Raw genomic sequence first — 24,687 nt, 5'->3', positions numbered from 1 at the left:
AGAACAATCTCCTACTTTGTTCCAAATCTTTAATCGTTTTATTGTAGTCCAGAACCAGGGGTCACAGTCTAAGGATAAGGGGTAAGCCATTTAGGACCGAGATGAGGAGAAACTTCTTCACTCAGAGAGTTGCGAACCTGTGGAATTCTCTACCGCAGAGAGTTGTCGATGCCAGTTTGTTGGATATATTCAAGAAGGAGTTAGATGTGGCCCTTATGGCTAAAGAGATAAAGGGGTATGGAGAGAAAGCAGGAAAGGAGTACTGAGGTGAAGGATCAGCCATGACCTTATTGAATGGTGGTGCAGGCTCGAAGGGACGAATGGCCTACTCCTGCACCTATTTTCTATGCTTCTATGTTTCTAAATTGTTGAATTTCTGCTTGGAATTTTTGAAGGGGAAATTTGCCTCCCTCTTAAGAAAAATTAGCTCCATTTTAAAATGCTACATTGTTAATGTCGGATAGTGGTGCTGAACGTTGAAGCACAGATGCTCAGTGCCATCAAGTGGGACCAATAGATCTAATTTCATCCACTCAGTCTGTAATCCACGTCGCACTCAGCTGGTCGATGCTGAGTGGGTGCTGTGGTATCTAAGGGTGGAGAGGGGGAAGGAGAATTGGAATTGGACAAGGTAGTCCAGGTTAGGTACAAGTTAAACCTCCTCGTGGCTGGTCAGAGGAACATTTACAGTGGCCTAGTAGTAGGTCTGTTTAGCCACTGAAGTATAAAGCAAAGTGGACTGAAGAAGGGAGGCAACTGGCCTTTGAAACAAAGGTAATAAATAAAAAGCTGCTTTGTATAGTTTATTTGAGTCACATTTTCCCGCTTTTAAGCACAGTTCTTCTTTCAATAGAATTCACAAATTAGATTTATACAGGTACTTAAGGGTGCAGTTACTCTACCACTACCAGATAAAGACATTGGCCCCAAGTTTCCACACGCGGCGAAAAAGGCATCCCTCAGAGCTGGGCGCTTGTTTATCGCGCCGAAAACGGCGCTTGAAAAAAAACGCGGTATTCTCGAGCTCCTTGGAGCTCGATGTCTGCTTGGCGCGGCGCACAGGGGGCGGAGCCTACCACTCGTGCCGATTTTGTAAGTAGGAGGGGGCGGGTACAATTTAAATGAGGCTTCTTGGTGCCAGCAACCCTGCGTGTGCGCGTTGGAGCGTTCGCGCACGCGCAGTCTGAAGTAAACATTGGCACTCGGTCATTTTTAAAAGTGCTGCAGAAAAAGTGAAGATTTGTTTCTTGGACCCCTGCAAAGGCTTGCATTTTAATTTTCTTGATATTTCTGTGTGTGAGGGAGTGCTTTTAGCAGCACTGCTGAATAAATCACCTGCTGAAATCAGTGAGTTCAGCTTTTCACTGCTAAACTTGCAGAACCGGTGCCTGCAAATTAAGGACTGTGTGTTTGGAGAAATAAAAGTGCCAATTCAACTTTGCAATGGATCAACTTCCACCAAGAACAAAGAATTTCTTGCATGAGGAAGCAAACCATTGCATAATATGTGGTGCACCCATTCTGCAAATTTAAATATAAAGATGTCGATGTGGCTGCCTCTCCCTGTCCAAATGGCCTCAGTCAGTCCCCCTCACAGCTCGAAGGCTGCTGCTGTTCTTTCTTCGGCTCCTGGCCAGCCACTGACGCCGCTGCAATCCCATGGCCGAATGGCCTCAAGTCCGTCCGGGTGCTGCATCTTCGCAGGGAATGAAGGCCTGCCTCAAGCACCAAGGCTGCTTGCTGCCTGCCGCTGCCGTCGAGACACTGACGCCACACCGCTGCCTGAAAGGCCTGCCTGAAGCACTTTCACACAGGTAGGAACATGGTTTATTTAATCTTTTCTTTGCTTATAAATTTTTATTCAGGTTGGATTTATTTGTATAATATTTGTATAAATATAACTAAGGATTGATTGTAGAATTTAATGACTTCCCTTCCCCCCCCCCTCCCCCCCCACCTCGTTCCCGACACCTAATTTGTAACCTGCGCCTGATTTTTTAAAGTGTAGACAAGGTTTTTTCAAGGTTTTTTCAAAAATCTTCACTTGCTCCATTCTAAGTTAGTTTGGAGTACGTTTTCACTGTGGAAACTTTCAAATCAGGCGTCAGTGGCCGGACGTGCCCCCTTTTGAAAAAAAAATTCAGTTCCAAAGTGAAACCTACCTGACTAGAACTGCAGAAAACTAAATGTGGAGAATTCCGATTTCTAAGATACTCCGTTCTGCACTAGTCGCTCCTAAAAATCAGGAGCAAATCATGTGGAAACTTGGGGCCATAATCTTTAAATTCCAGCTCGACCATTCAGGAGCGAAATTAAGAAGCACTTTTTCACATAAAGGATAGTAGAAATCAGGAACTCTCCTCTCCCAGGACACTTAGAGCTTTCAATACTGAGATAGATACCAGAAATACTTCTAACGCTGAGACTGATAGAGTTTTGTTGGGAAAGGGTACCAAGGACTATGAAGCTAAGGAGGGTAAATTGAATTGAAGTGCAGATCAGCCATGATTGAATTGAACGGCAGAGCAGGCTCGAGGGGCTGAATGGCCTCCATCTGCTTCTATGTTTGTATGTAACAAGGAGAAGCAATTCTGCACGCACACCAAAAGAGTGGTTATACGGCTCAGCTGTCAGCTTTTGATCTCACCACTGAGCAATAAAGCCAAGTGATGTGAGTTCTCCTCCAGGAGACCGTCTCACACCACTGTGAATTTGCATCGGTTACAGTATGTGATGCTGCACTGTAAAGTACCTTGGCAGTTTGTATGGAATGCTTTTAATGATAAGGGAGAGTAGATGCTCCTGCCCAATTGTTAAGTTTCTTTTGTCTTTTTAGAGAATATAGAATACTCCAGACACGTTTCTCAGGTTCCACACCTCAGATTGCTCCTGAGAGTGAGCTCTTGCTTGCCACAAATGGGGGTGTGCTTTTACCTGCCCAGTATCTAGCTAATTTGCTGCAAGTCCAGATTTTGAACGCAACACCCTTGTTGCTGTATTTCAGCTCACTGGTTATATCATGTGCTATCATATGATTTTCCTTTACTTTGGGAGGTGGTCGAATTAACACATTGTTAGCACTTTAGAACCTAAGCTACAATCCAACATTATTAAATGATAAATGGGTAAGTGAACAATAGTAATGGCAAAAGCTAAATACTGCAGATGCTGGAAATCTGAACTAAAAATAAAAAATGCTGAAAATACTCAGCAGGTCAGGCAGCATCTGTGGAGTAAGAAATAGAGTTAACGTTTCAGATTGATGACCATTCATCAGAACTCATCAGAACTAGTAATGACATGTCAATCACCATCAATCAATCAAAGACGGTCCCTCAAACGAGGATGACTTGTTTCCACATGAGTTCACAGATGTTTCAATGAAGGACCCATGTTCCAGTCCTGAACTCCAATTGAGGGGGTGGAAGATGCCTGTCCATTGATTTTTTTTAATGTGTGGTGACCGAGCTCGGCCTTTATCCAGTGGCAAGGGTTAACCAGGATGACTGGAGACCTGCTCTGCTGCATGGACCTAGTGCGCGCACACATATCGCAGTGTGGGCTGGGCCCGTGCTGCCCCTGGGCCCTCGCCTCTTCTGGGCCCCGTACCCTCATTCGCCGCACCTCCGCCACGATTTCTCATCGCTCCTCCGCCACAAACATTCGCCGCGAACTCCGCCACGATCCCTCACCGCTCTTCCGCCACGATCCATCACCGCTCTTCCGCCACAAAAACACTCGCCGCAGCTCCACCACGATCTGCCGCCGCACCTCTGCACCAAACATTCGCAGAACCTCTGCCGCGATCGCCCACCAAATCTCAGCCACGATCCCTCATCGTTCTTCCGCCCCGATCACTCGTCGCAAGTCCGCCACGATCTTCCCACTCCTCTGCTGTACCAGGGCCCCGCCGATGTTCCTGCCCACGCTCCAAACGGCGACCTGGGTCCTGATGACATCACCCAGTCGCCCACCACGAAGCCGTCGCACATTTGTGTCAGCTCGCGCTGGAACCTTCAGTGGCATGCTCCAGCTATTTTTTGAAGCCCAACCTGCGGAGATGTTCTCTCGCAGGTCGAAGGGTGAAGGGCCCACCACTCCAGCTCTATTTATAGCCTCGACCTGCGAAGATGTTCTCACACAGGTTGGGGTGGCCCACGATGGAGATGTAGATTTATGGCCGTTACAGACTTAACTATCTCTTGTCAGAAGATGGAACATTTGTCCATTGTGCAAAGTGTCAGCTCTGGCTCTTGGGTAGCACACTCGCCTCTGAGTCAGAAGGTTCTGGGTTCAAGTCCCACTCCAAGGACTTGACTCTCGGCTGACACACCAGTGCAGTACTAAAGGAGTGCTGCACTGTCGGAGGTGCTCTCTTTTGGATGAGACATTAAAAGAGCCCCATCTGCACTCTCAGGTGGATGTAAAAGATCCCATGGCAATATTTCGAAGAAGAGTAGGGGAGTTACCCCCGGTGCCCTGGCCAATATTTATCCCTCATCAACATTACAAAAACAGATTATCTGGTCATTATCACATTACTGTTTGTGGGAGCTTGCTGTGCACTGATTGGCTGCCGTGTTTCCCACATTACAACAGTGACTACACTCCAAAAGTACTTCATTGGCTGTAAAGCGCTTTGAGATGTCCGGTGGTCAGGAAAGGCGCGATAGAAATGCAAGTCTTTCTTTTCTTTCTTTAAACTTCAATGTAACCTGGACCCAGTTCAAGATCCCTGACTTAATGTTACATTGTGGTTCATTGCTGACCTTCCAAGGACACACTCTGGCCTATTAATATTTCCCTGATAGCGCCAATGAGGTTTATTTGAAACAAGACAAGACTTTCTTAATTTGACTGAGACAAAGGAAATTTAAAATATGTATCACTCGAGCTAAAATAAAGCTGCCAATCAAACAATATATTCAGATAAAAATCACATGATATTCATGTTTGAACTGAATGGCTTCTCCCCACCGCCCCACTACCTGTCACAGGTAAAAACTCTCTTTTGGGGATATGTTGCATCAAACAAGCTGGACTATTCGCTGTGAATCACCTTTTTTTAATCCTGTGTGCACCTTAGAGGAGGAGACTGGGGAATTAGTGATGGGGAACATGGAAATGGCAGAAACTCTGAACAAATATTTTGTATCAGTCTTTACGGTAGAGGACACTAAAACTATTCCAACAGTCGATAGTCAAGGGGCTATAAGGGGGGACGAACTTAACACAATCACAATCACTAAGGAGGTGGTACTCAGTAAGATAATGGGCTAGAACCTCCACTTTTGTGCGGGCGCTATTTTCGACGTGAACGTTAAAAAAGGGTTTTCAGATCGCCGGCTTCTCACCCATTCTCAAAATACTTAGTTTCCATTTTTGAAAATGGGCGTTACCGCGAGCGATTATCAAATGGGCGGTAGCGTTAAATTTTTCTGACCTTCTGCTGTAAAGTGTGGCCGTCCTTAGCAACAGCATGGCAACGCTCGATTCCCGCGATTCTGGAGGTCAAGGGTCACCATGACATGCGCAGAAGAGGAGACAGAGAGAGAGGGAGCTCAGAGGCACAGAAAACATGTGTGGTGATAGTGTGTGCTTGTTTGGCTGTTGTGGGAGATTCACCTGTAGTAAAAAGCCCACTAAGCACCAAGAACAGAGTTGGCACCGAGTTTTTCTCCAACAAACAAGATATAACATGGAAGGGATGGAGGAGGCCCTGGAGCTGGTAGCCAGGAACACTGGTGGCAGAGGGCTCCCAGTGGTCCCGGATCACCACACTGCACCCCAAGCTGCTACACCCTCATTGCCAACCACACATGAGAGCCAGCAGCAACATCTTGCTTCTGGCTTGGAGCACGTTCCCACCCTGGGACCGTCCTCTCCAGTATCTGTCCAAGCAGTGCTTCGGCCATCAGGCCACCCCCACCCCCCCAAAAAAAAATCACCTCCTCGGCCAGGAGAGTAAGGGGAAGGGGTAGAGGTGGGGAGGAGAAAGGGGGGGGGAGGCAGGGAGAGTTGGTTTATACAGAAATACTGATGATTTCAGACTAATGTTCAGTTCAAATATATTTTATTTAACAAAACCTTGCAGCACATTGGCTCAGATAGCTGTACCATTACACGCTGGTGATTCCTTAACATCAAAGGGTATAATCACACTTAACTTCAATCAACATAAACTTTAATGGTCACCAAGGTGATGCCCACCATTGATGTATGACCTGCACATCCAGCAGTGTGTCAGCCATGGAAATAACACCAACGTTCTTTCAGGCAAAGCGATCATTGATGAGCTCCCGATGTAAGGCTCTTGCAGCTATCATGTCACCATGGGCCCTTTCATGCGGTCTACAGGAGGCAGGGGCATGGCTTCAGCCTCAGCCTGATTGTCTGGCCCGATGTCAGCATCCGCCTCCTCGTCCTCCTCTTCCTCTCTTTGGTGTGGTGGACTGTCAGGCTCATCAGGCAATTCTTGCCCCTCCTGATAGCCAAGTTGTGTAGCATGGAGCAGACCACCACGAATTCAACTACCTGCTCAGGGTGATATTGGAGCTCACCTCCTGAGTGGTCCAGGCATTTGAAGCGCTGCTTCAGCATTCCAATGGTTTTCTCCACGATATTGCGAGTTGCTCTGTGGCTCTCGTTGTCTCGCCTCTCGGCCTCTGTGTGGGTGTCACGCAGGGGGGTCATCAGCCTGGTGGCAAGGCCATATCCTTTGTCTCCAAGCATTCAGCATAGACCTTGTTCATTGTTAAACAAGTAAGATGCAGTGCTCTCACGCAGGATGTGCGCATCATGGATGCTGCCTGGAAATTGAGCATTCACTGCCAGTATAATTTGCTGGTGGTCGACAACCAGTTGGACATTCAGGGAGTGGAATCAATTGCAGTTCCTGAAAACCTCAGCATCCTGAAAAGGTGCCCGGATCGCGATGTGCACACAGTCTATTGCTCTCTGCACCTTGGGGAAGTTGGCAATTCTGGAGAATCCTAGAGCCCTCTCACTCTGTGCCTCCCTGGTCATAGGGAAGCTGATCAAGTCCCTCCTGCGTGCGTACAGGGCTTCAGTGACCTGTCTAATGCAGCGATGTGTGGCATGCTGAGAAAGTCCGCAATTGTTGCCAGCTGTGGCCTGAAAAGAACCCGAGGCGTAGAACGACAGTGCCGTGGTGACTTTGACCTCGATGGACAGTGCAGTACTGATGGGGCTGGCAGGCTGCAGATCTGCCCTTATCAGCTGGCATATCTCAGTGATAACCTCTTTGTGGGAAGCGCAGTCTCCGAAGGCAGGTGATGTCAGGCAAGTCGAAATAAGAATGCTTCTCCTTGTACTCATCTGTCCGTCACTTCTTACATTGGGCAAATAATGCAGTGGAGCGTTCCTTTGGTGATGTTGAGTCTACTGCATGTATTTGGTTACCAAGCAAGGGTGAGAAAGGACAAGCCCCATTGCAGTAGCTCTCTGTCTGCCACTGATTGCACACAGACAAGGAATATCCCGACGAGCACACCTCTTCAATTCCAATCAGTCACAGTGTTTTCAGAGATGCTCACATCAACTCCAACGACCTGCAGAGTACATCCTAACTCCGCCGAGGTTGAAGCACAGCAGCCTTTTAAAGGATACAACATGTGATCTACAACATGGTGTCCATAATGCTGTGATTCATTCCGGTTAGTTCCACTTTTTGTGGGCAGTTTTTTGAGCAAGCAATATTGTGGGCAATATGTGTGCGAGGTGGAGAAATTGACGATGGGCGATCTCCATGGCCGTTAGTTTGGGTAAATAAGCTCTTTACCTCAAAAAACGTCGGCGGGCGTTAATATTGAATCTCGGTGTTAATTCCATGAGGAAAGTAACGCTGGGCGATAATATGGGTGTTGAAATCGCCCATTCTGCTGATACTGCCCAAAAAAAGTGGGCGGGCAGTAATATTTTTTCTCGCCGTTAAGCCCATTGTGAAAATAACGCTTGGCGATAAGTCTCCTAAAAAAAGCCTGTCAGTTTCCATTTTGTGCCAAAATGGGCGATATCTGGGCATTCTACGTCATTTCAGCGGTAAAATGGGTGTTAAGTGGGCGTTAAGCAGGCAAAAAATGTGAAGGCCCAATGGGACTAAAGGCGGAAATCCCCTGGACCTGATGGCTTTCATCCTAGGGTCTTAAGAGAAGTAACGGCAGGGATAGTGGATGCATTGGTTGTAATTGACCAAAATTCCCTGGATTCTGGGGAGCTCCCAGCGGATTGGAAAACTACAAATGTAACGCCCCTGTTTAAAAAAAGGAGGCAGACAAAAAGCAGGAAACTATGGACCAGTTAGCCTAACATCTGTGGTTGTGAAAATGTTGGAGTCCATTGTTAAAGAAGCAGTAGCAGGACATTTGGAAAAGCATAATTCAGTCAGGCAGAGTCAGCATGGATTTATGAAGGGGAAGTCATGTTTGACAAATTTGCTGGAATTCTTTGAGGATGTAACAAACAGGGTGGATAAAGGGGAACCAGTGGATGTGGTGTATTTGGACTTTCAGAAGGCATTTGACAAGGTGCCACATAAGAGGTTAGTGCACAAGATAAAAGTTCACAGGGTTGGGGGCAATATATTAGCATGGATAGAGGATTGGCTAACAGAAAACAGAGAGTCGGGATAAATGGTTAATTCTCGGGTTGGCAATCTGTAACTAGTGTGGTGCCGCAGGGATCAGTGCTGGGACCCCAACTAGTTACAATCTATATTAATGACTTGGATGAAGGGACCAAGTTTAATGTAGCCAAATTTTCTGACGGGAGAAAAGATGGGAGGAAAAGCAATGTGTGAGGAGGACACAAAAAACCTGCAAAAGGACATAAACTGGCTAAGTGAGTGGGCAAAAATTTGGCAGGTTCAGTATAATGTTGGAAAGTGTGACGTTATGCACTTTGGCAGAAAAACTTGAAGAGCAAGTTATTTTTAAATAGAGAAAAATTGCAAAGTGCCGCAGTACAGCGGGACCAGGGGGTCTTGGTTCAACGAAATACAAAAGGTTAGTATGCAGGTATAGCAAGTGATCAGGAAGGCCAATGGAATCTTGACCTTTATTGCAAAGGGGATGGAGTATAAAAGCAGAGAAGTCTTGCTACAGCTATACAAGGTATTGGTGAGGCCACACCTGAAATACTGCATATTGTTTTGGTTTCCATATTTACGAAAGGATATACTTGCTTTGGAGGCAGTTCAGAGAAGGTTCACTAGGTTGATTCTGGAGATGAGGGGGTTGACTTATGAGGAAAGGTTGAGTAGGTTGGGCCTCTACTCATTGGAATTCAGAAGAATGAGAGGTGATTTATCAAAACATATATTATGAGGGGACTTGACAAGGTGGATGCAGAGAGGATGTTTCCACTGATAGGGGAGACTAGAACTAGAGGGCATGATCTTAAAATAAGGGGCCACCCATTTAAAATAGAGATGAGGAGGAATTTATTTTCTCAGCGGGTTGTAAATCTGTGGCATTCGCTACCTCAGAGAGCTGTGGAAGCTGGGACATTGAATAAATTTAAGACAGAGATAGACAGTTTCTTAACCGATAAGGGGTTATGGGGAGCGGGCAGGGAAGTGGAGCTGAGTTCATGATCGGATCAACCATGATCATATTAAATGGCGGAGCAGGCTCGAGGAGCCAAATGGCCTACTCCTGCTCCTATTTCTTATGTTCTTATGTTCTTATGTATGACAGAACGTAATGCGCCAATAGGATATACCATCGGCAAAAGTGCTTCATTTTTATCACACCGATCTCGCCTAACATTAAAAATGAAAATCACCTAGAGTATAGAGGTTTGAAGGCTGGTCTGATCGAGGTGTTTGAAATGTTAAAATGATTTAATCGGGTAGATACAGAGAAACTATTTCCTGTGGTGGAGGAATCAAGAACATGGGAACCAAATCTTAAAATTAGAGCTAAGCAAATTAGGAGGGAAATCAGGACACACTTTTTCACATAAAAGATAGTGGCAATATAGGAATTATGTTCCCTAAAAGACTGTGGAAGCTGGACAATTGGAGCTTTCAAGACTGAGGCTGCTAGAGTTGTGTAAGCTTAGGGTATCGAGGGATATGGAGCAAAGGTGAATAAATGGAGCTGAGATACAGATCAGCATAATCTAATTGAATGATGGAGCAGGATGGAGGGGCTGAATGGCCTCTTCCTGTTCCCATGTTCTTAACAATGAGGCTTGTTGTTGCTGTACTTTGATGCTGGTCAGATTGAGGTCAGTGTGCAGTATAACAAGGTTCGCATATCGCAGCAGGCAGGTACTGGTCTCAGATTGGTAGTTGCGACTTAATTTAAGAAACATAGTTCAGCCTCTGGGCTAATGTATTTCTCTCTCCTTGACGCTGCAGATAGGTTGGTATATCGGCTTGGCAACTTTATACTAAGAATCTTCATTATCTTGTGCTTTTTGCTAACTGTAAGACTCTAGCTTTGTATGTGTGAACCAGGAAATTAATAAACAGGTGCCAAGCCTGTCATAAATGTAATATTTGCAAAAGCAGGGATTCCATCTGTTCCTGATGCCTTATTGTTCTTGAGCTGACGGATGGCCTTTTCTACCTTGTGCAGGGCTGGGGTTTTGCTGAGATGGTGGCGGGTAGCATGCTGCGGGAGGGAGTCGAGGACACTCGTGTCAAAGGCAGAGTCTCTATTAAGGAGATCTTCGAAGTGCTCCTTCCAGGAAGAGAGTGTTCAAAGATCAGGACCTCAAATCTGGTAACAAGCTTATGGTCTACAGGGCTGTAGTGATCCTCTCCCTCCTGTATGGCTCAGAGACGTGGACCATATACAGTAGACACCTCAAATCGCTGGATAAATACCACCAACGATGTTTCTGCAAGATCCTGCAAATCCCCTGGGAGGATAGATGCACCAACGTCAGTGTTCTCGATCAGGCCAACATCCCCAGCATCAAAGCACTGACCACATTCAACCAGCTCCGTTGGGTGGACCACATTGTCCGCATGCCCGACACAAGACTCCCAAAGCAAGCGCTCTTCTCGGAACTCCGACACAGCAGGCGATCCCCAGGTGGGCAGAGAAAATGTTTCAAGGACACCCTCAAAGCTTCTTGATAAAGTGATACATCCTCACCGACACCTGGGAATCCCTGGCCAAAGACCACCCAAAGTGGAGGAAGAGCATCTGGGAGGGCGCTGAGCACCTCGAGTCTTGTCGCCGAGAGCATGCAGAAAACAAGTGCAGGCAGCGGAAGGAGCATGCGGCAAACCAAACTCCCCACCCACCCTTTCCTTCAGCGACTGTCTGTCCCACCTGTGACAGAGACTGTAATTCCTGTATTGGACGATACAGTCACCCGAGAACTCACTTTTAGAGTGGAAGCAAGTCTTCCTCGATTTCGAGGGACTGCCTATGATGATGATTTGCGAAAGACATATTTAATCCCAAACAACATACTTAAATCATCCAATGAAACTTGAAGGATGGAAATAACCTCAAATGTTTAACTATTAAAATAATACACCAATTTTTGATCATTTACATTATTTACAATTAATGTAACAATCTGACGCAGATGCTTTTAAGGCCGAGAAACTTGCAACAGAGCTTTAATCACAGTTTGTAATCAATTTTACATTTATAATGTTGCACTGCAGCAAATAATTCCCATAACCAAATTACCAGGCAAGAATAGTTATTTTTCCTATTTTCAGTCTGGTTTGAAAAAAAATCAATATAATTATTTTGACCTGGTGTCTTTGAGCTCCTACCTGTACCAAGCTATATCCTGTGCGCTGAATCAGTGTACGTAAAGTTGCTTCTTTTTGAGTTCCAGTCAATCCATCCCCGCTTTTTTGATTTGATTCCATTGTGTGTGATTATCAGCAAAAAAAATCAGGATAATTAGAGGTGCTCACTGAAATCAAATCCAAATTAAACACACATTTAAGTAAAATTACAATAATTAGTTTTATAAAAGCTCTAAGAAATTCCTACAATGTTTCTCATCAATCTGCAATTGTATTTGTAAGTGATGGACAACACCTACAACATAGAATTACATAAAATTACATAGAACCACATCGAATTTACAGCACAGAAACAAGCCAGTCAGCCCAAATGTTCTATGCCAGTGTTTATGCTCCACACAAACCTCCCACAACCCTGCTTCATCTAACCCTATTTGCATATCCTTCTATTCCTTTCTCTCTCGGCTTATCGAGCTGCCCCTTAAAGCATCGGTACTATTTTCCTTTGCTCTTCATTGTGGCAGTGAGTTCCACATTCTAACAATTCTCTGGGTAAAGAAGTCTCTCATGAATTCATGATTGGATTTGTTAGTGACTCTCTGATATTTATGGCCCCTAGTTTTGGAGGGGCCTACATGAATAAAATGGGATAACATTTGAGTTTGACAAACAAAAAAAAAGGAATTTCAGAACATTTTGATTATGGTAACATTTAAAATATGTCATTGACTTACAGTTTTAACAGGGCATTTATGACACAATTGGACACCAGCAAATAAAAGAGGGAGCAGATGTTGGCATCTTCGGAAACACAACACACTTTAAAATCTCATCAATGTAACATTGTGGCAATGCCTCAAGACACCTTGATCACCAAAGAGATTGATTTATTAAAGACTAACGTTAATTAGTTTCCTTTGTATTGTTCCCCCATTTTATTTCTCTGCCTTTCACACTCACTGTTGCAACAGGGAGATGTGCACTTTAAGCAAGATGTAGGCGAGGTCGGAAAAGAGGAAATTTCAGCCCACTTCAGTAGACTCTCACACCTGGTATCCTGACTGAAATCATTGCATATGGGATTGTTTTTTCATTAGACTGCTGTCCAACACTTTGGCTTTGTAGCAAGTGTTGCATTATGCACCTGAAGGAGCCCAATGTAAACATGGCTGTTCATCTGTGTCTGCATCAATCAGCCTACTTCCATTAACTGTGGGAAGTCTCAATTGGCCTACAAACTAGAAAACAAATAAGAAGTAACACCAGATGACCAAAAGCTTGGTTAAAGAGGTAGGTTTTAAGGAGCGTCTTGAAGGAGGAAAGAGAGGTGGGGAGGTTTAGTGAGGGAGTTCCAGAGCTTGGGGCCCAGGCAACAGAAAGCGCGGCCACCGATGGTTGAGCGATTATAATCAGGGATGCTCAAGAGGGCAGAATTTGAGGAGCACAGACATCTTGTGGGGTTGTGGGGCTGGAGGAGATTACAGAGATAGGGAGGGCGCAAGGGCCATGGAGGGATTTGTAAACAAGGATGAGAATTTTGAAATCGAGTCGTTATTTAACTGAGAGCCAATATAGGTCAGCGAGCACAGGGGTGACGGGTGAGCGGGACATGGTGCGAGTGAAATATTTTTTTTAATTTATGATTGTGTTTTATTTCAGTTTAGGGGGATTCTCATTGATAGTAAGTGCGGAGCTCCCCTTACTATGAATGAGAATACTACATTGTGATTGGTGGCCCAGGCCCACGTGATCCCAGGATGCCCATACGTTCCTGGAATACGTGGGCCTCTGCTCTGGGTTGCGCACCTAGGCCTCGGAGGGCAAGTCTTCGTTCCTCCGGGACCACCAGGAATTTTTGTAAAAACGCATTCGGTTGGAGGCATCCGCCCGCGGGAAATGTCCGACCGCAATCTTTAGCCCAATACATGCTACGCAGAGCAGGTCTCCAGTCGTCCTGGTTAACCCTTGCCACGACCAAGACCTAGCTCTGTCAAGCCCGTGTGGTGACTGGTGTGCAACGGTCACCACACGTTAAAAAAAAAAATCCACGCACAGGCATCTTCCACCCCTGGAGTTCAGGACTGGAATATCGGGTCCTCCATTGAAACATCTATTAACACATCCCTTTTGTTGTGGAAGCAAGTTATCCTCGTTCGAGGGATCGCCTATGATGATGATGATGATAGAAGTTTGATCTTGATGACTGTTGTCCATCACAGCATCTTAGATTGGCATGTATGGTATAACTTGCAGCATATGTTAAGACTGGAATTTGAACATGTGACCTTATCCAACACAAGGTTTTGGATACTGTGTGTTGCCCATGTTTTATAATGGGGTGGCCACATTTTCTAAACCGAATCCGGGGAGACACAGGGTGGGATCACAGCAAAGGGAGGTTGTGCAGCATAGCAAGGAAAAATGTGATTATTTTGATGCCAACTGAATCTGCAAAAAGTTGCATCACAGCATCTGCTGGCCTCAATCACCGGCTCCTCCCCCCTCCTCACAGCCCGACACTCCCCCACACCATCCGAGTTCGCGGAGCTCGCTCTGACCCGGCTCCTGGCTCATCCACACGGCCTGGCTCCAGCCACCGTTCATCAGTCCGGTTACCAGTGGCCATCCTTACTCGGCCATTTTACTCTGCAACCACATTTCACAGGACTATCCGGGGATTCGGTGGGAGGTTGTGGGTCGGGTGGGGGCAGAGCCTGCGCACTGCGGCCACAGAGCACAATCTCTGCATAAATGAAAGTCCCTCAGTGAGTCCACCCCTTCTACTGGTTGAAAACAGGAGATTGACATCCCTCCCACCAATTGGAACCTGCCCCATCGCACAGCCCTGCCTACTTTATTTATTGACCGCAGGGCAGCGCGGGGTCACATGGCTCCTGATTTGAACCCACACGTATTTGGGGCCGATTTTCCTGAACGAAGGACTCTTCTGGGGACATTGTTTGTCTGGGGACACAGTCATAGAAACATAGAAACATAGAAAATAGGTGCAGGAGTAGGCCATTCGGCCCTTCGAGCCTGCACCGTCATTCAATAAGATCATGGCTGATCATTCACCTCAGAACCCCTTTCCTGCTTTCTCTCCATACCCCTTGCTCCCCTTAGCCGTAAGGGCCATATCTAACTCCCTCTTGAATATATCCAATGAACTGGCATCAACAACTCTCTGTGGCAGGGAATTCCACAGGTTAACAACTCTCTCAGTGAAGAAGTTCCTCCTCATCTCAGTCCTAAATGGCCTACCCCTTATCCTAAAACTATGTCCCCTGGTTCTGGACTTCCCCAACATCAGGAACATTCTTCCTGCATCTAACCTGACCAGTCTCATCAGAATCTTATACGTTTCTATGGGATCCCCTCTCATCCTTCTAAACTCCAGTGAATAAGGGCCCAGTTGATCCAGTTTCTCCTCATATGACAGCCTAACCATCCCTGGAATCAGTCTGGTGAACCTTTGCTGCACTCCCTCAATAGCAAGAACGTCCTTCATCAGATTAGGAGACAATATTCCTGAACACAATATTCCAGGTGAGGCCTCATCAAGGCCCTGTGCAACTGCAGTAAGACCTTTCTGCTCCTATACTCAAATCCCCTAGCTATGAAGGCCAACATACCATTTGCTTTCTTCACCACCTGCTGTACCTGCATGCCCACTTTCAGTGACTGATGAACCATGACACCCAGGTCTCGTTGCACCTCCCCTTTTCCTAATCTGCCGCCATTCAGATAATATTCTGCCTTCGTGTTTTTGCGCCAAAAGTGGATAACCTCACATTTATCCACATTATACTGCATCTGCCATGCATTTGGCCACTCACCCAACCTGTCCAAGTCACCCTGCAGCCTCTTAGCGTCCTCACAGCTCACACCGCCACCCAATTTAGTGTCACCAACAAACTTGGAGATATTACACTCAATTCCTTCATCTAAATCGTTAATGTATATTGTAAAGAACTGAGGACCCAGCACTGAGCCCTGCGGCACTCCACTAATCACTGCCTGCCATTCTGAAAAGGACCCGTTTATCCTGACTCTCTGCTTCTTGTTTACCAACGGGTTCTCTATCCACGTCAGTGCATTACCCCCAATACCATGCGCTTTAATTTTGCACACTAATCTCTTGTGCGGGACCTTGCCAAAAGCCTTTTGAAAGTCCAAATACACCACATCCACTGGTTCTCCCTTGTCCACTCTGCTAGTTACATCCTCAAAAAATTCCAGAAGATTCGTCAAGCATGATTTCCCTTTCATAAATCCATGCTGACTTGGTCCAATCCTGTCACTGCTTTCCAAATGCGCTGCTATTTCATCCTTAATGATTGATTCCAACATTTTCCCCACTACTGATGTCAGGCTAACCGGTCTATAATTACCCGTTTTCTCTCTCCCTCCTTTTGTAAAAAGTGGTGTTACATTAGCTGCCCTCCAGTCCATAGGAACTGATCCAGAGTCAATAGACTGTTGGAAAATGATCACTAATGCAGCCACTATTTCTAGGGCCACTTCCTTAAGTACTCTGGGATGCAGACGATCAGGCCCGGGGATTTATCGGCCTTCAATCCCATCAATTTCCCTAACACAATTTCCCGCCTGATAAGGATATCCTTCAGTTCCTCCTTCTCACTAGACCTACTGTCCCCTAATACATTCGGAAAGTTATTTGTGTCTTTCTTCATGAAGACAGAACCAAAGTATTTGTTCAATTGGTCTGCCATTTCTTTGTTCCGCGTTATAAATTCACCTGAATCCGACTGCAAGGGACCTACGTTTGTCTTCACTAATCTTTTTCTCTTCACATATTTATAGAAGCTTTTGCAGTCAGTTTTTATGTTCCCTGCAAGCTTCCTCTCGTACTCTATTTTCCCTCTCTTAATTAAACCCTTAGTCTTCCTCGGTTGAATTCTAAATTTCTCTTAGTCCTCAGGTTTGTTGCTTTTTCTAGCCAAATTATATGCCTCTTCCTTGGCTTTAACACTATCCTTAATTTCCCTTGTTAGCCATGGTTGAGCCACCTTCCCCGTTTTGTTTTTACTCCAGACAGGGATGTACAAATGCTGAAATTCATCCATGTGATCTTTAAATATTTGCCATTGCTTATCCACCGTCAACCCTTTAAGTAGCCTTTGCCAGTCTATTCTAGCCAATTCACGCGTCATACTGTCGAAGTTACCTTTCCTTAAGTTCAGGACCCTAGTTTCCGAATTAACTGTGTCATTCTCCATCTTAATAAAGAATTCTACCATATTATGGTCACTCTTCCCCAAGGAGCCTCGCACAACATGATTGCTAATTAGTCCCTTCTCATTACACATCTCCCAGTCTAGGATGGCCAGCTCTTTAGTTGGTTCCTCGACATATTGGTCGAGAAAACCATCCCTAATACACTCCAGGAAATCCTCCTCCACCGCATTGCTACAGTTTGGTTAGCCCATTCAATATGTAGATTAAAGTCGCCCATGATAACTGCTGTACCTTTATTGCACACATCCCTTATTTCTTGTTTGATGCTGTCCCCAACCTCACCACTACTGTTTGGTGGTCTGTACACAACTCCCACTAGCGTTTTTTGCCCTTTGGGATTCCGCAGCTCCACCCATACTGATTCCACATCATCCAGGCTAATGTCCCTCCTTACGATTGCATTAATTTCCTCTTCAACCAGCAACGCCACCCCACCTCCTTTTCCTTTCTGTCTATCCTTCCTAAATGCTGAGTACCCCTGGATGTTGAGTTCCCAGCCTTGGTCACCCTGGAGCCATGTCTCCGTGATGCCAATTACATCATACCCGTTAACTGCTATCTGCGCAGTTAAATCGTCCACCTTATTCCGAACACTCCTCGCATTGAGGCACAGAGCCTTCAGGCTTTTTTTTTTAGCACACTTTGCCCCTTTAGAATTTTGCTGTAATGTGGCCCTTTTTGTTTTTTGCCTTAGGTTTCTCTGCCCTCCACTTTTACTATTCTCCTTTCTATCATCCGGGGACTGTCTTCGGAAAACAGGGAAGTATGGCCACCCTATTTAGGGATGTACTGACAGAATATGAAGGCACGGGGCCTATAATTTACGCTGTTAAGCAATTAATTAATTTTGATGGCCACAATCCAGACCAAAATGACAATTGGGTACACTTGTATAATTTCCGTTATTTATGTAGAAACATCTAATCCAATTTGGCCACAGTTAGAAAATTGTGTCCAGTTTTTGGCGTCTCATTTAGGGATAATCTGAAGTTACCATGGAGACGGTACAGAAGAGATTCACTCAGGTGACACGAGGAATGAGTAGGTTTAGTTGTGAGGAGAGGCTGGATAAACTGCAAACTGTGACTGTTCTCATGAGAACATAGAGGGTAACAAAGAGATTTGATAATGGCATTCAAAATTATGGCTTTTGATAAAGTAAATCAGGAAAATTATTTCCATTGGTCAGTGAGTTGGTACTTAGAGAGCAGAGTTTAAAATCATCATGTAAGGACAAAGGGATAGGTTTGATTGCTTTCCTGCAGAGGGTTGTTGGGCAGAGAATGTCTTGCCACAATCCATCATAATAGTTGTTAAAAAGGAAATGTTAAAATAAGTTAAAAGGACATGGAAAAATGTGACTAAGTGATAACTGTTTCAGGCAAAATGGCCCAAATGGAAACATAGAAACATAGAAATTAGGTGCAGGAGTAGACCATTCGGCCCTTCGAGCCTGCACCACCATTCAATATGATCATGGCTGATCAGGCAACTTCAGTACCCCATTCCTGCTTTCTCTCCATACCCCTTGTTCCCTTTAGCCGTAAGGGCCACATCTAACTCCCTTTTGAATATATCTAACGAACTGGCCTCAACAACTTTCTGTGGTAGAGAATTCCACAGGTTCACAATTCTCTGACCTCCTTCCATGCTGTAAAATTCTATGCTTATCAATATCTATTAGAAATTAAGATTGGTTTTAAGATAATAAACTGTGTATAAAATGATCGGAGCCTAGAAATGACTCATTACTATATTAAGTGATAGATTTATGGTGTGTCTCCGTCCATTATTTTCACTGAGGCATTACTAGAATCTCGAGACTGAGGAGTACCATGTGCTGTGTCCCTGCACTTAATATGGACAACAGTAACTTCCAGTTTACAGTGTATTGAGGCAGGAGTTAAGCAAAGCCTTTTCAGCTGGAAGAAGGGTAGAGTTTGACAGGTCAGTGCTGGGAGCGTGTTTCCCTTTCCCTTATCAGTTGCACGGGGATCATTGCTGGCTCCAGACAGTACTCTTTGGACCTTGCCTTCCTGTCTAAAAGCTGCTTATCTACTGTATTTTAACAAATGGGGCCATAATGTTGTAACTACATTGAGTAGTGTCCCCAGTGACCAGGTGTTGTCCAGAGGTGGTGAGATCCACTGTCCTCCACTTTCAGTGCAGTGCTTGGGGAGCTTGTTCCTGATGTTGGGGAAGTCCAGAACCAGGGGTCACAGTCTAAGAATAAGGGGTAAGCCATTTAGGACTGAGATGAGGAGAAACTTCTTCACTCAGAGAGTTGTGAACCTGTGGAATTCCCGACCGCAGAGAGTTGTTGAGGCCAGTTCGTTAGATATATTCAAAAGGGAGTTAGATATGGCTCTTACGGCTAAAGGGATCAAGGGGTATGGAGAGAAAGCAGGAATGGGGTACTGACGGAATGATCAGCCATGATCTTATTGAATGATGGTGCAGGCTCGAAGGGCCGAATGGCCTACTCCTGCACCTATTTTCTATGTTTCTGTATGTTTCTTGTCCTGTGCTCCGGCTGGCTTGGCCTGTACTCTATTCCCTCTGATGCCCGTTGCCTCCACAGTGAAGAGCTCCTTGGAAAAGCCTAGTTACTGTTTGCACGCACATGATAACCGGATTTGGGTATTAATCCTGTGCAGATCGATAGTAACTTGTTTCAGACATGTTGACTTTAGCTGGAAAAACCCATATGGTGCCGGGGGCCATTGTACAACACAGATAAAGGGCACGACAGGCTTGCTAGGGAAATTTAACAACCGCCCCATACATTTGAATGTAGATTTGGACTCTGAAAGCTGACTCATTGCTTTAAAGATGCTTACCTGATGCTTCGTGTGTGTAATACAATGGTTCCTCGATGTTTAGTTGCAATATGTTCCGGTTAGAGTTCTCTAAATGACTCAATGACCACTTTTTCTGCTCACTCGTGTTCTCCTCAAACTTTACTCGTGCCCCAGCTAAGTTTGCAATGCCCCTGCCACGCCATCGGACTCTCAAACCTCAGCCCGCCTCCCTCAACATATGTGGATTTAAAAATAAATAAAGCACTTCCTCAAACAGCCACAAACTACCTGCGCCCTTTAGGGAAAAAGCAATCCTCCATAAACATTGCAGGTAACAACTAACTTGCGAATTAACGACAAGGAAAAATGTAATACCTGAGCAATTTCAGAGATCAGCGCCCGGAAAAGTCCTCCTTGATTATGGTGAGTTTGCGACGTGTCACCAGTGTTATTCTGTAATCATCATATCAAAAAATCCAAAGGTTCAGCTGGGCGACTGTTTAACGATCGGCTCAGGTTAAACTTTAACTCGCTCTATCTCCCCACACCGCAGCCTTTGCTCGACATGATTGGCAACTGGAAGGTTATTGTACAGAGGCAGAAGTGGGAGTCATGTTGTGAGGTTTTACAGGAGGAGGTTGTCTTTCCAACCATTAAAAAATAAAAGTATTGTTGTTTTAACATTGACCCGTTAATGAACAATATTTCCCCCTTTACATGGTACATCACAAGTGTCAGACCACCCCTCATCTGTTCGCATCATTTTACCTGTGGTAGCCAACATTTTTAATTTCTCCCCACTGACTTTACTATATCCTGGTAGGTTTCCCCTTGGCGTTTGTTGTTGGTGAATGGGAGAACAGGAGTATGTGTGGGGAGTACATCTGAAGTGTGCATAACTTCTGACCAAGGCTCATCGACCTGAAACATTAACTCTGTTTCTCTCTCCACAGATGCTGCCTGACCTGCTGAGTATTTCCAGCATTTTCTGTTTTTATTACATCTGAAGTGTAATGCTTACAGGAAGGGCGTAATATTTGCAAGACTTTTCCGATATTACTAATGGATCTCCCATGACATTGCTTGTCGTGAGGCACCGGATACACTGTCCAGTAAAAGCTGGAGGTGAGGAGTTATGCACTCGAGCCACTGGTTCACAATGACTGAATAAATCAAATATTATTATGTGATAATCTGGGATTTTGGATAGATTTGCCCGATATTGTCTATTATTTTGTGCCAATTTGTAAGAAATAAAAGTGTTTAGTAAAATGAATACCTACCCCAAGTTCATGTCTCCTGGCTGGGTAGAGCTCAAGTTACAAAGGAAGCATGGCTTTGAAACTCGCCAAACTAGAAAAGATGTTAATTGGAAAGCTATTAACCTAATCAAGGCACCGGCCCTCCAGACAGACACATGTATGAGGAGAAGCCAATACAAGGTTGCAGCCCCTGTTCCAATATTTAAAGGGGCTGCTCCTGAAATTCTGGTTGCACTTTCAGTCCCACACTCCTGATCTTTGGGCACCCTGTGCAGAGGGGAGCGGGTAGGTCCGAGGGCCTCCTCGTAGGACTGCTCCTGGGCACGGCCAAGGGTGCCATCAGCCGGTCCAGGCAGCGGGCGGTCAAGGGGGTCGTTCAGCCTGACTGCCTGCCTCTCTTCCGTGCCTACATCTGGGCCAGGATGTCCTTGGAGATGGAGCACGCGGTGTCCACCGGTACTCTCGCGGCCTTCCGCGAGAGGTGGGCGCCGGAGGGACTGGAGTGCGTCATCACCCTCGGCAACCAAATTTTAATTTGATTTTATGTTTTAAAGTTTAATTTGTTTTAATTGCCGGTGTTTTTAGTGTCCCCCTCCCCTTTTATAGGGGGCACTTGGAAAAAAAAAATATGATTTTAGTGCCCAAAACCCCCCCCCCCAAAAAAAAAAAAAAATACAAAACCCCCCCCCCCCCAAAAAAAACACAAAAAAAGGGCCTTGAAAATATTTGGTGTGTCCCCCCAGATCGGGGGGCACAATTTAATGTTTAGTTTCCTCCCAAAAGAGTTGAGGAGAAGCCAATCAGGAACAGCCCTGGAACCAAGACCCCAATCCTGAGTCTTATTGAGAAACAATGGCCTTAAGAGGTATAAAAACTCAAGCCAAAGATTGCTCTGGCTCTTCTCCTTAGTACATGGCAAAAGCAGGACCTCCCTGTACAGACAAAGAAACAGGCCGTGTGCTTTGCCAGAGGGAAGTAAAGTATAACTTTTTTATTGTAACATCATTGTATCTGTTGTGACTTAGTAGATCTGTAGGCTAGCTGAGGACTGCTGTTTCTCTGATAGATGTGCATGTGTGTGTGTTTAATAAACTTAGTCAAAATTGTTTTTAAAAATTTGGTCATGCTGTCAATTTAATGCCAGAGATTTAGAAATCTTACAAAATTGGGGGCTCGTCCGGGATCTGGCAAGACAGCTTTTGAACATTCTTTTGAACAATTGGAAATCTCGGGAGTTGCAATTCTAACCTGTGTTGCGAAGTGTAAATGACAAACTTTTAAATTGATTGGAAGAAGTTTGGTCTTGAGGAGCAATCGTCTCGATAGTTGGAACTGTTTAAGTGGGGACCCACCAGTAGTTAAATTCAAAAGACACAGGATGAATGGATCGGTCATGTACAGAAAGCCATCAAAAGATAGAGAGATAGTCTATCAGGAGAAAGTATATGAAAAGGTATCCATAAAGGACACACAAGAGTTACCGTACTTCCGTAAGAACATACGAATATAAGAAATAAGAGCAGGAGCAGGCCATACAGCCCCTCGAGCCTGCTCCGGCATTTGATACGATCTTGGCTGAGCCGATCATGGACTCAGGTCCTCTTTCCTACCCGTTCCCCATAACCCCTTATTCCCTTGTCGGTTAAGAAACTGTCTATTTCTGTCTTAAATTTATTCAATGTCCCAGCTTCCACAGCTCTCTGAGGCAGCGAATTCCACAGATTTACAACCCTCTGAGAAAATAAGTTTCTCCTCATCTCAGTTTTAAATGGGCGGCCCCTTATTCTAAGTTTATGCCCTCTAGTTCTAGTCTCCCTCATCAGTGGAAACATTGTCAAGGCCCCTCATAATCTTATAAATTCGATAAGATCACCTCTCAATCTTCTGAATTCCAATGAGTAGAGGCCCAACCTACTCAACCTTTCCTCATAAGTCAACTCCCTCATCTCCGGAATCAACCTAGTGAACTTTCTCTGAATTGCCTCCAAAGCAAGTAAATCCTTTCATAAATATGGAAACCAAAACTGCACGTAATATTCCAGGTGTGGCTTCACCAGTACTTTATATAGCCGTAGCAAGACTTCCCTGCTTTTACACTGCATCCCCTTTGCACTAAAGGCCAAGATTCCATTGGCCTTCCTAATCACTTGCTGTACCTGTAAACTAACTTTTTGTGTTTCATGCACTGTTTAAGTGGGGACCCACCAGTAGTTAAATTCAAAAGACACAGGATGAAGGGCCAACATGCATCCTTTGGGGAGCGCATGGCATTTATCCAGGAGAAATTAAATCAAGGAGAGCTAAGGCCAAAACGGGTAAATGGTCTCTTGGCATACATTGCACAATACTGTGCTCAGAGATGAGGAATTAATGAGGCAGGATGAAAAAAAGAGATTCAAAATTTAAGGGAAGTGATACAAGATTTAAAATACCAAAGGGCAAAAGAGATACAAGATTTAAAAGAATCACATGTAAAAGAGGTTCGATTCAAAATATAAATGAACAAAAAGAAGAAAGCCGTCAACTTATTCGATAGTTAAAGGAAGGAGAAATACACCATTTGCAACAAGAAATTGATCGATTAAACCACAGTATTAGGCAATTAGAAAAAAGGGCTGAACAGGCAGCTTCATTGCTACAGCAACAAAGCCTTTCAAATTTAAATACCACAACGGCCGTCATTGAAGCGAATTAAGACAAATTATAGTTAAAAAAATATAAATTGGAAAACTTGGGGCTCCGGCAAGAGGTAGAAGATGCTAGGGGGGACATCAAAGGAAGTCATTAAGAAGCCACATAGGGAGCAGACCACTCCCGGTGCCAACCAGAAATAGCGAGGTTAAAATGTAAGGTGAGCAGCAGGCCCTGGTATCCGCAGTAACACGGGGAGCCATAACAGAGACAGCAGAATGGGACAAGGGGGAGACAGGTTGGGAAGAGGAAGGCAGTCAGTATAATCTCCAGAAGGGTGGTGAACGATGGGATACTTTGGAGACACGAGAGCCAACTGCAGTAGTAGTAACCACTTCTTTACGACATAATGCACATGGTCACATCACCAGTAACCATACCGACTCGTGGCCCATAAGTGGTGCTGTCGTCACGAGTTGGGGTCCATTAATGATAGGGGCAACCCACTGGGAGTTAACAGGAGGTGGGCAAATTTCAGGAGAAGTCACCCCGAGTTAGAAGAGAGAGACTTAACATGAGTCCTTATCTTGGCCTGTTCCACTTTCCTAAAAGATTGACTGCCAGACGCAGTTCTCCAGCCTGGCACAGCGGCCGATACAGTCATGATCGAAATCCTAAACTATTTAGGGATCCAAAACTTCAACTTAGTGGCTCTACTTAATCAGACGAAGCAGTGCCCAGAAGAGACCCCTCGAGCCTTTAGTATTCACCTGTACGATATCTATCAATGTACCCAGAACCAAGCACCCGCAAATGCTACAGTAGGAAAGAATCAGGAGCAATTTAAATTGATGTTCCTGACCCAACTCCACCCTTTAGTTAAAACCACCCTGGGCATAGCCATGATGCCCACCAATCAGTGGACAGATATAGAGACCAACACTCAAATAGCCTGGGAGGTGGTAAAAGACCAGTTAAAGGTGAAGTC

General features: G+C 45.1%; 1 protein-coding gene across 1 annotated transcript in view; it reads right to left on the bottom strand.

The window, feature by feature from the left end:
- Positions 1-20,198, bottom strand: part of a1cf (apobec1 complementation factor) — a 69,504-nt gene extending 49,306 nt beyond the window's left edge. The window contains exons 1-2 of the mRNA XM_070875057.1: positions 20,182-20,198; positions 11,768-11,913 (exon numbers count right to left, since the gene is read on the bottom strand). Coding sequence (XP_070731158.1) covers positions 11,768-11,866 — 99 coding nt within the window. The 5' untranslated portion in view covers positions 11,867-11,913; positions 20,182-20,198. The remainder of the gene's footprint in view (positions 1-11,767; positions 11,914-20,181) is intronic.
- Positions 20,199-24,687: the final 4,489 nt, after the last annotated feature.

The sequence above is a fragment of the Pristiophorus japonicus genome, chromosome 3 (genome assembly GCF_044704955.1).
Source record: "Pristiophorus japonicus isolate sPriJap1 chromosome 3, sPriJap1.hap1, whole genome shotgun sequence".
Classification (NCBI taxonomy): domain Eukaryota; kingdom Metazoa; phylum Chordata; class Chondrichthyes; family Pristiophoridae; genus Pristiophorus; species Pristiophorus japonicus.
This window is presented reverse-complemented; position numbering and strand designations above follow the sequence as displayed.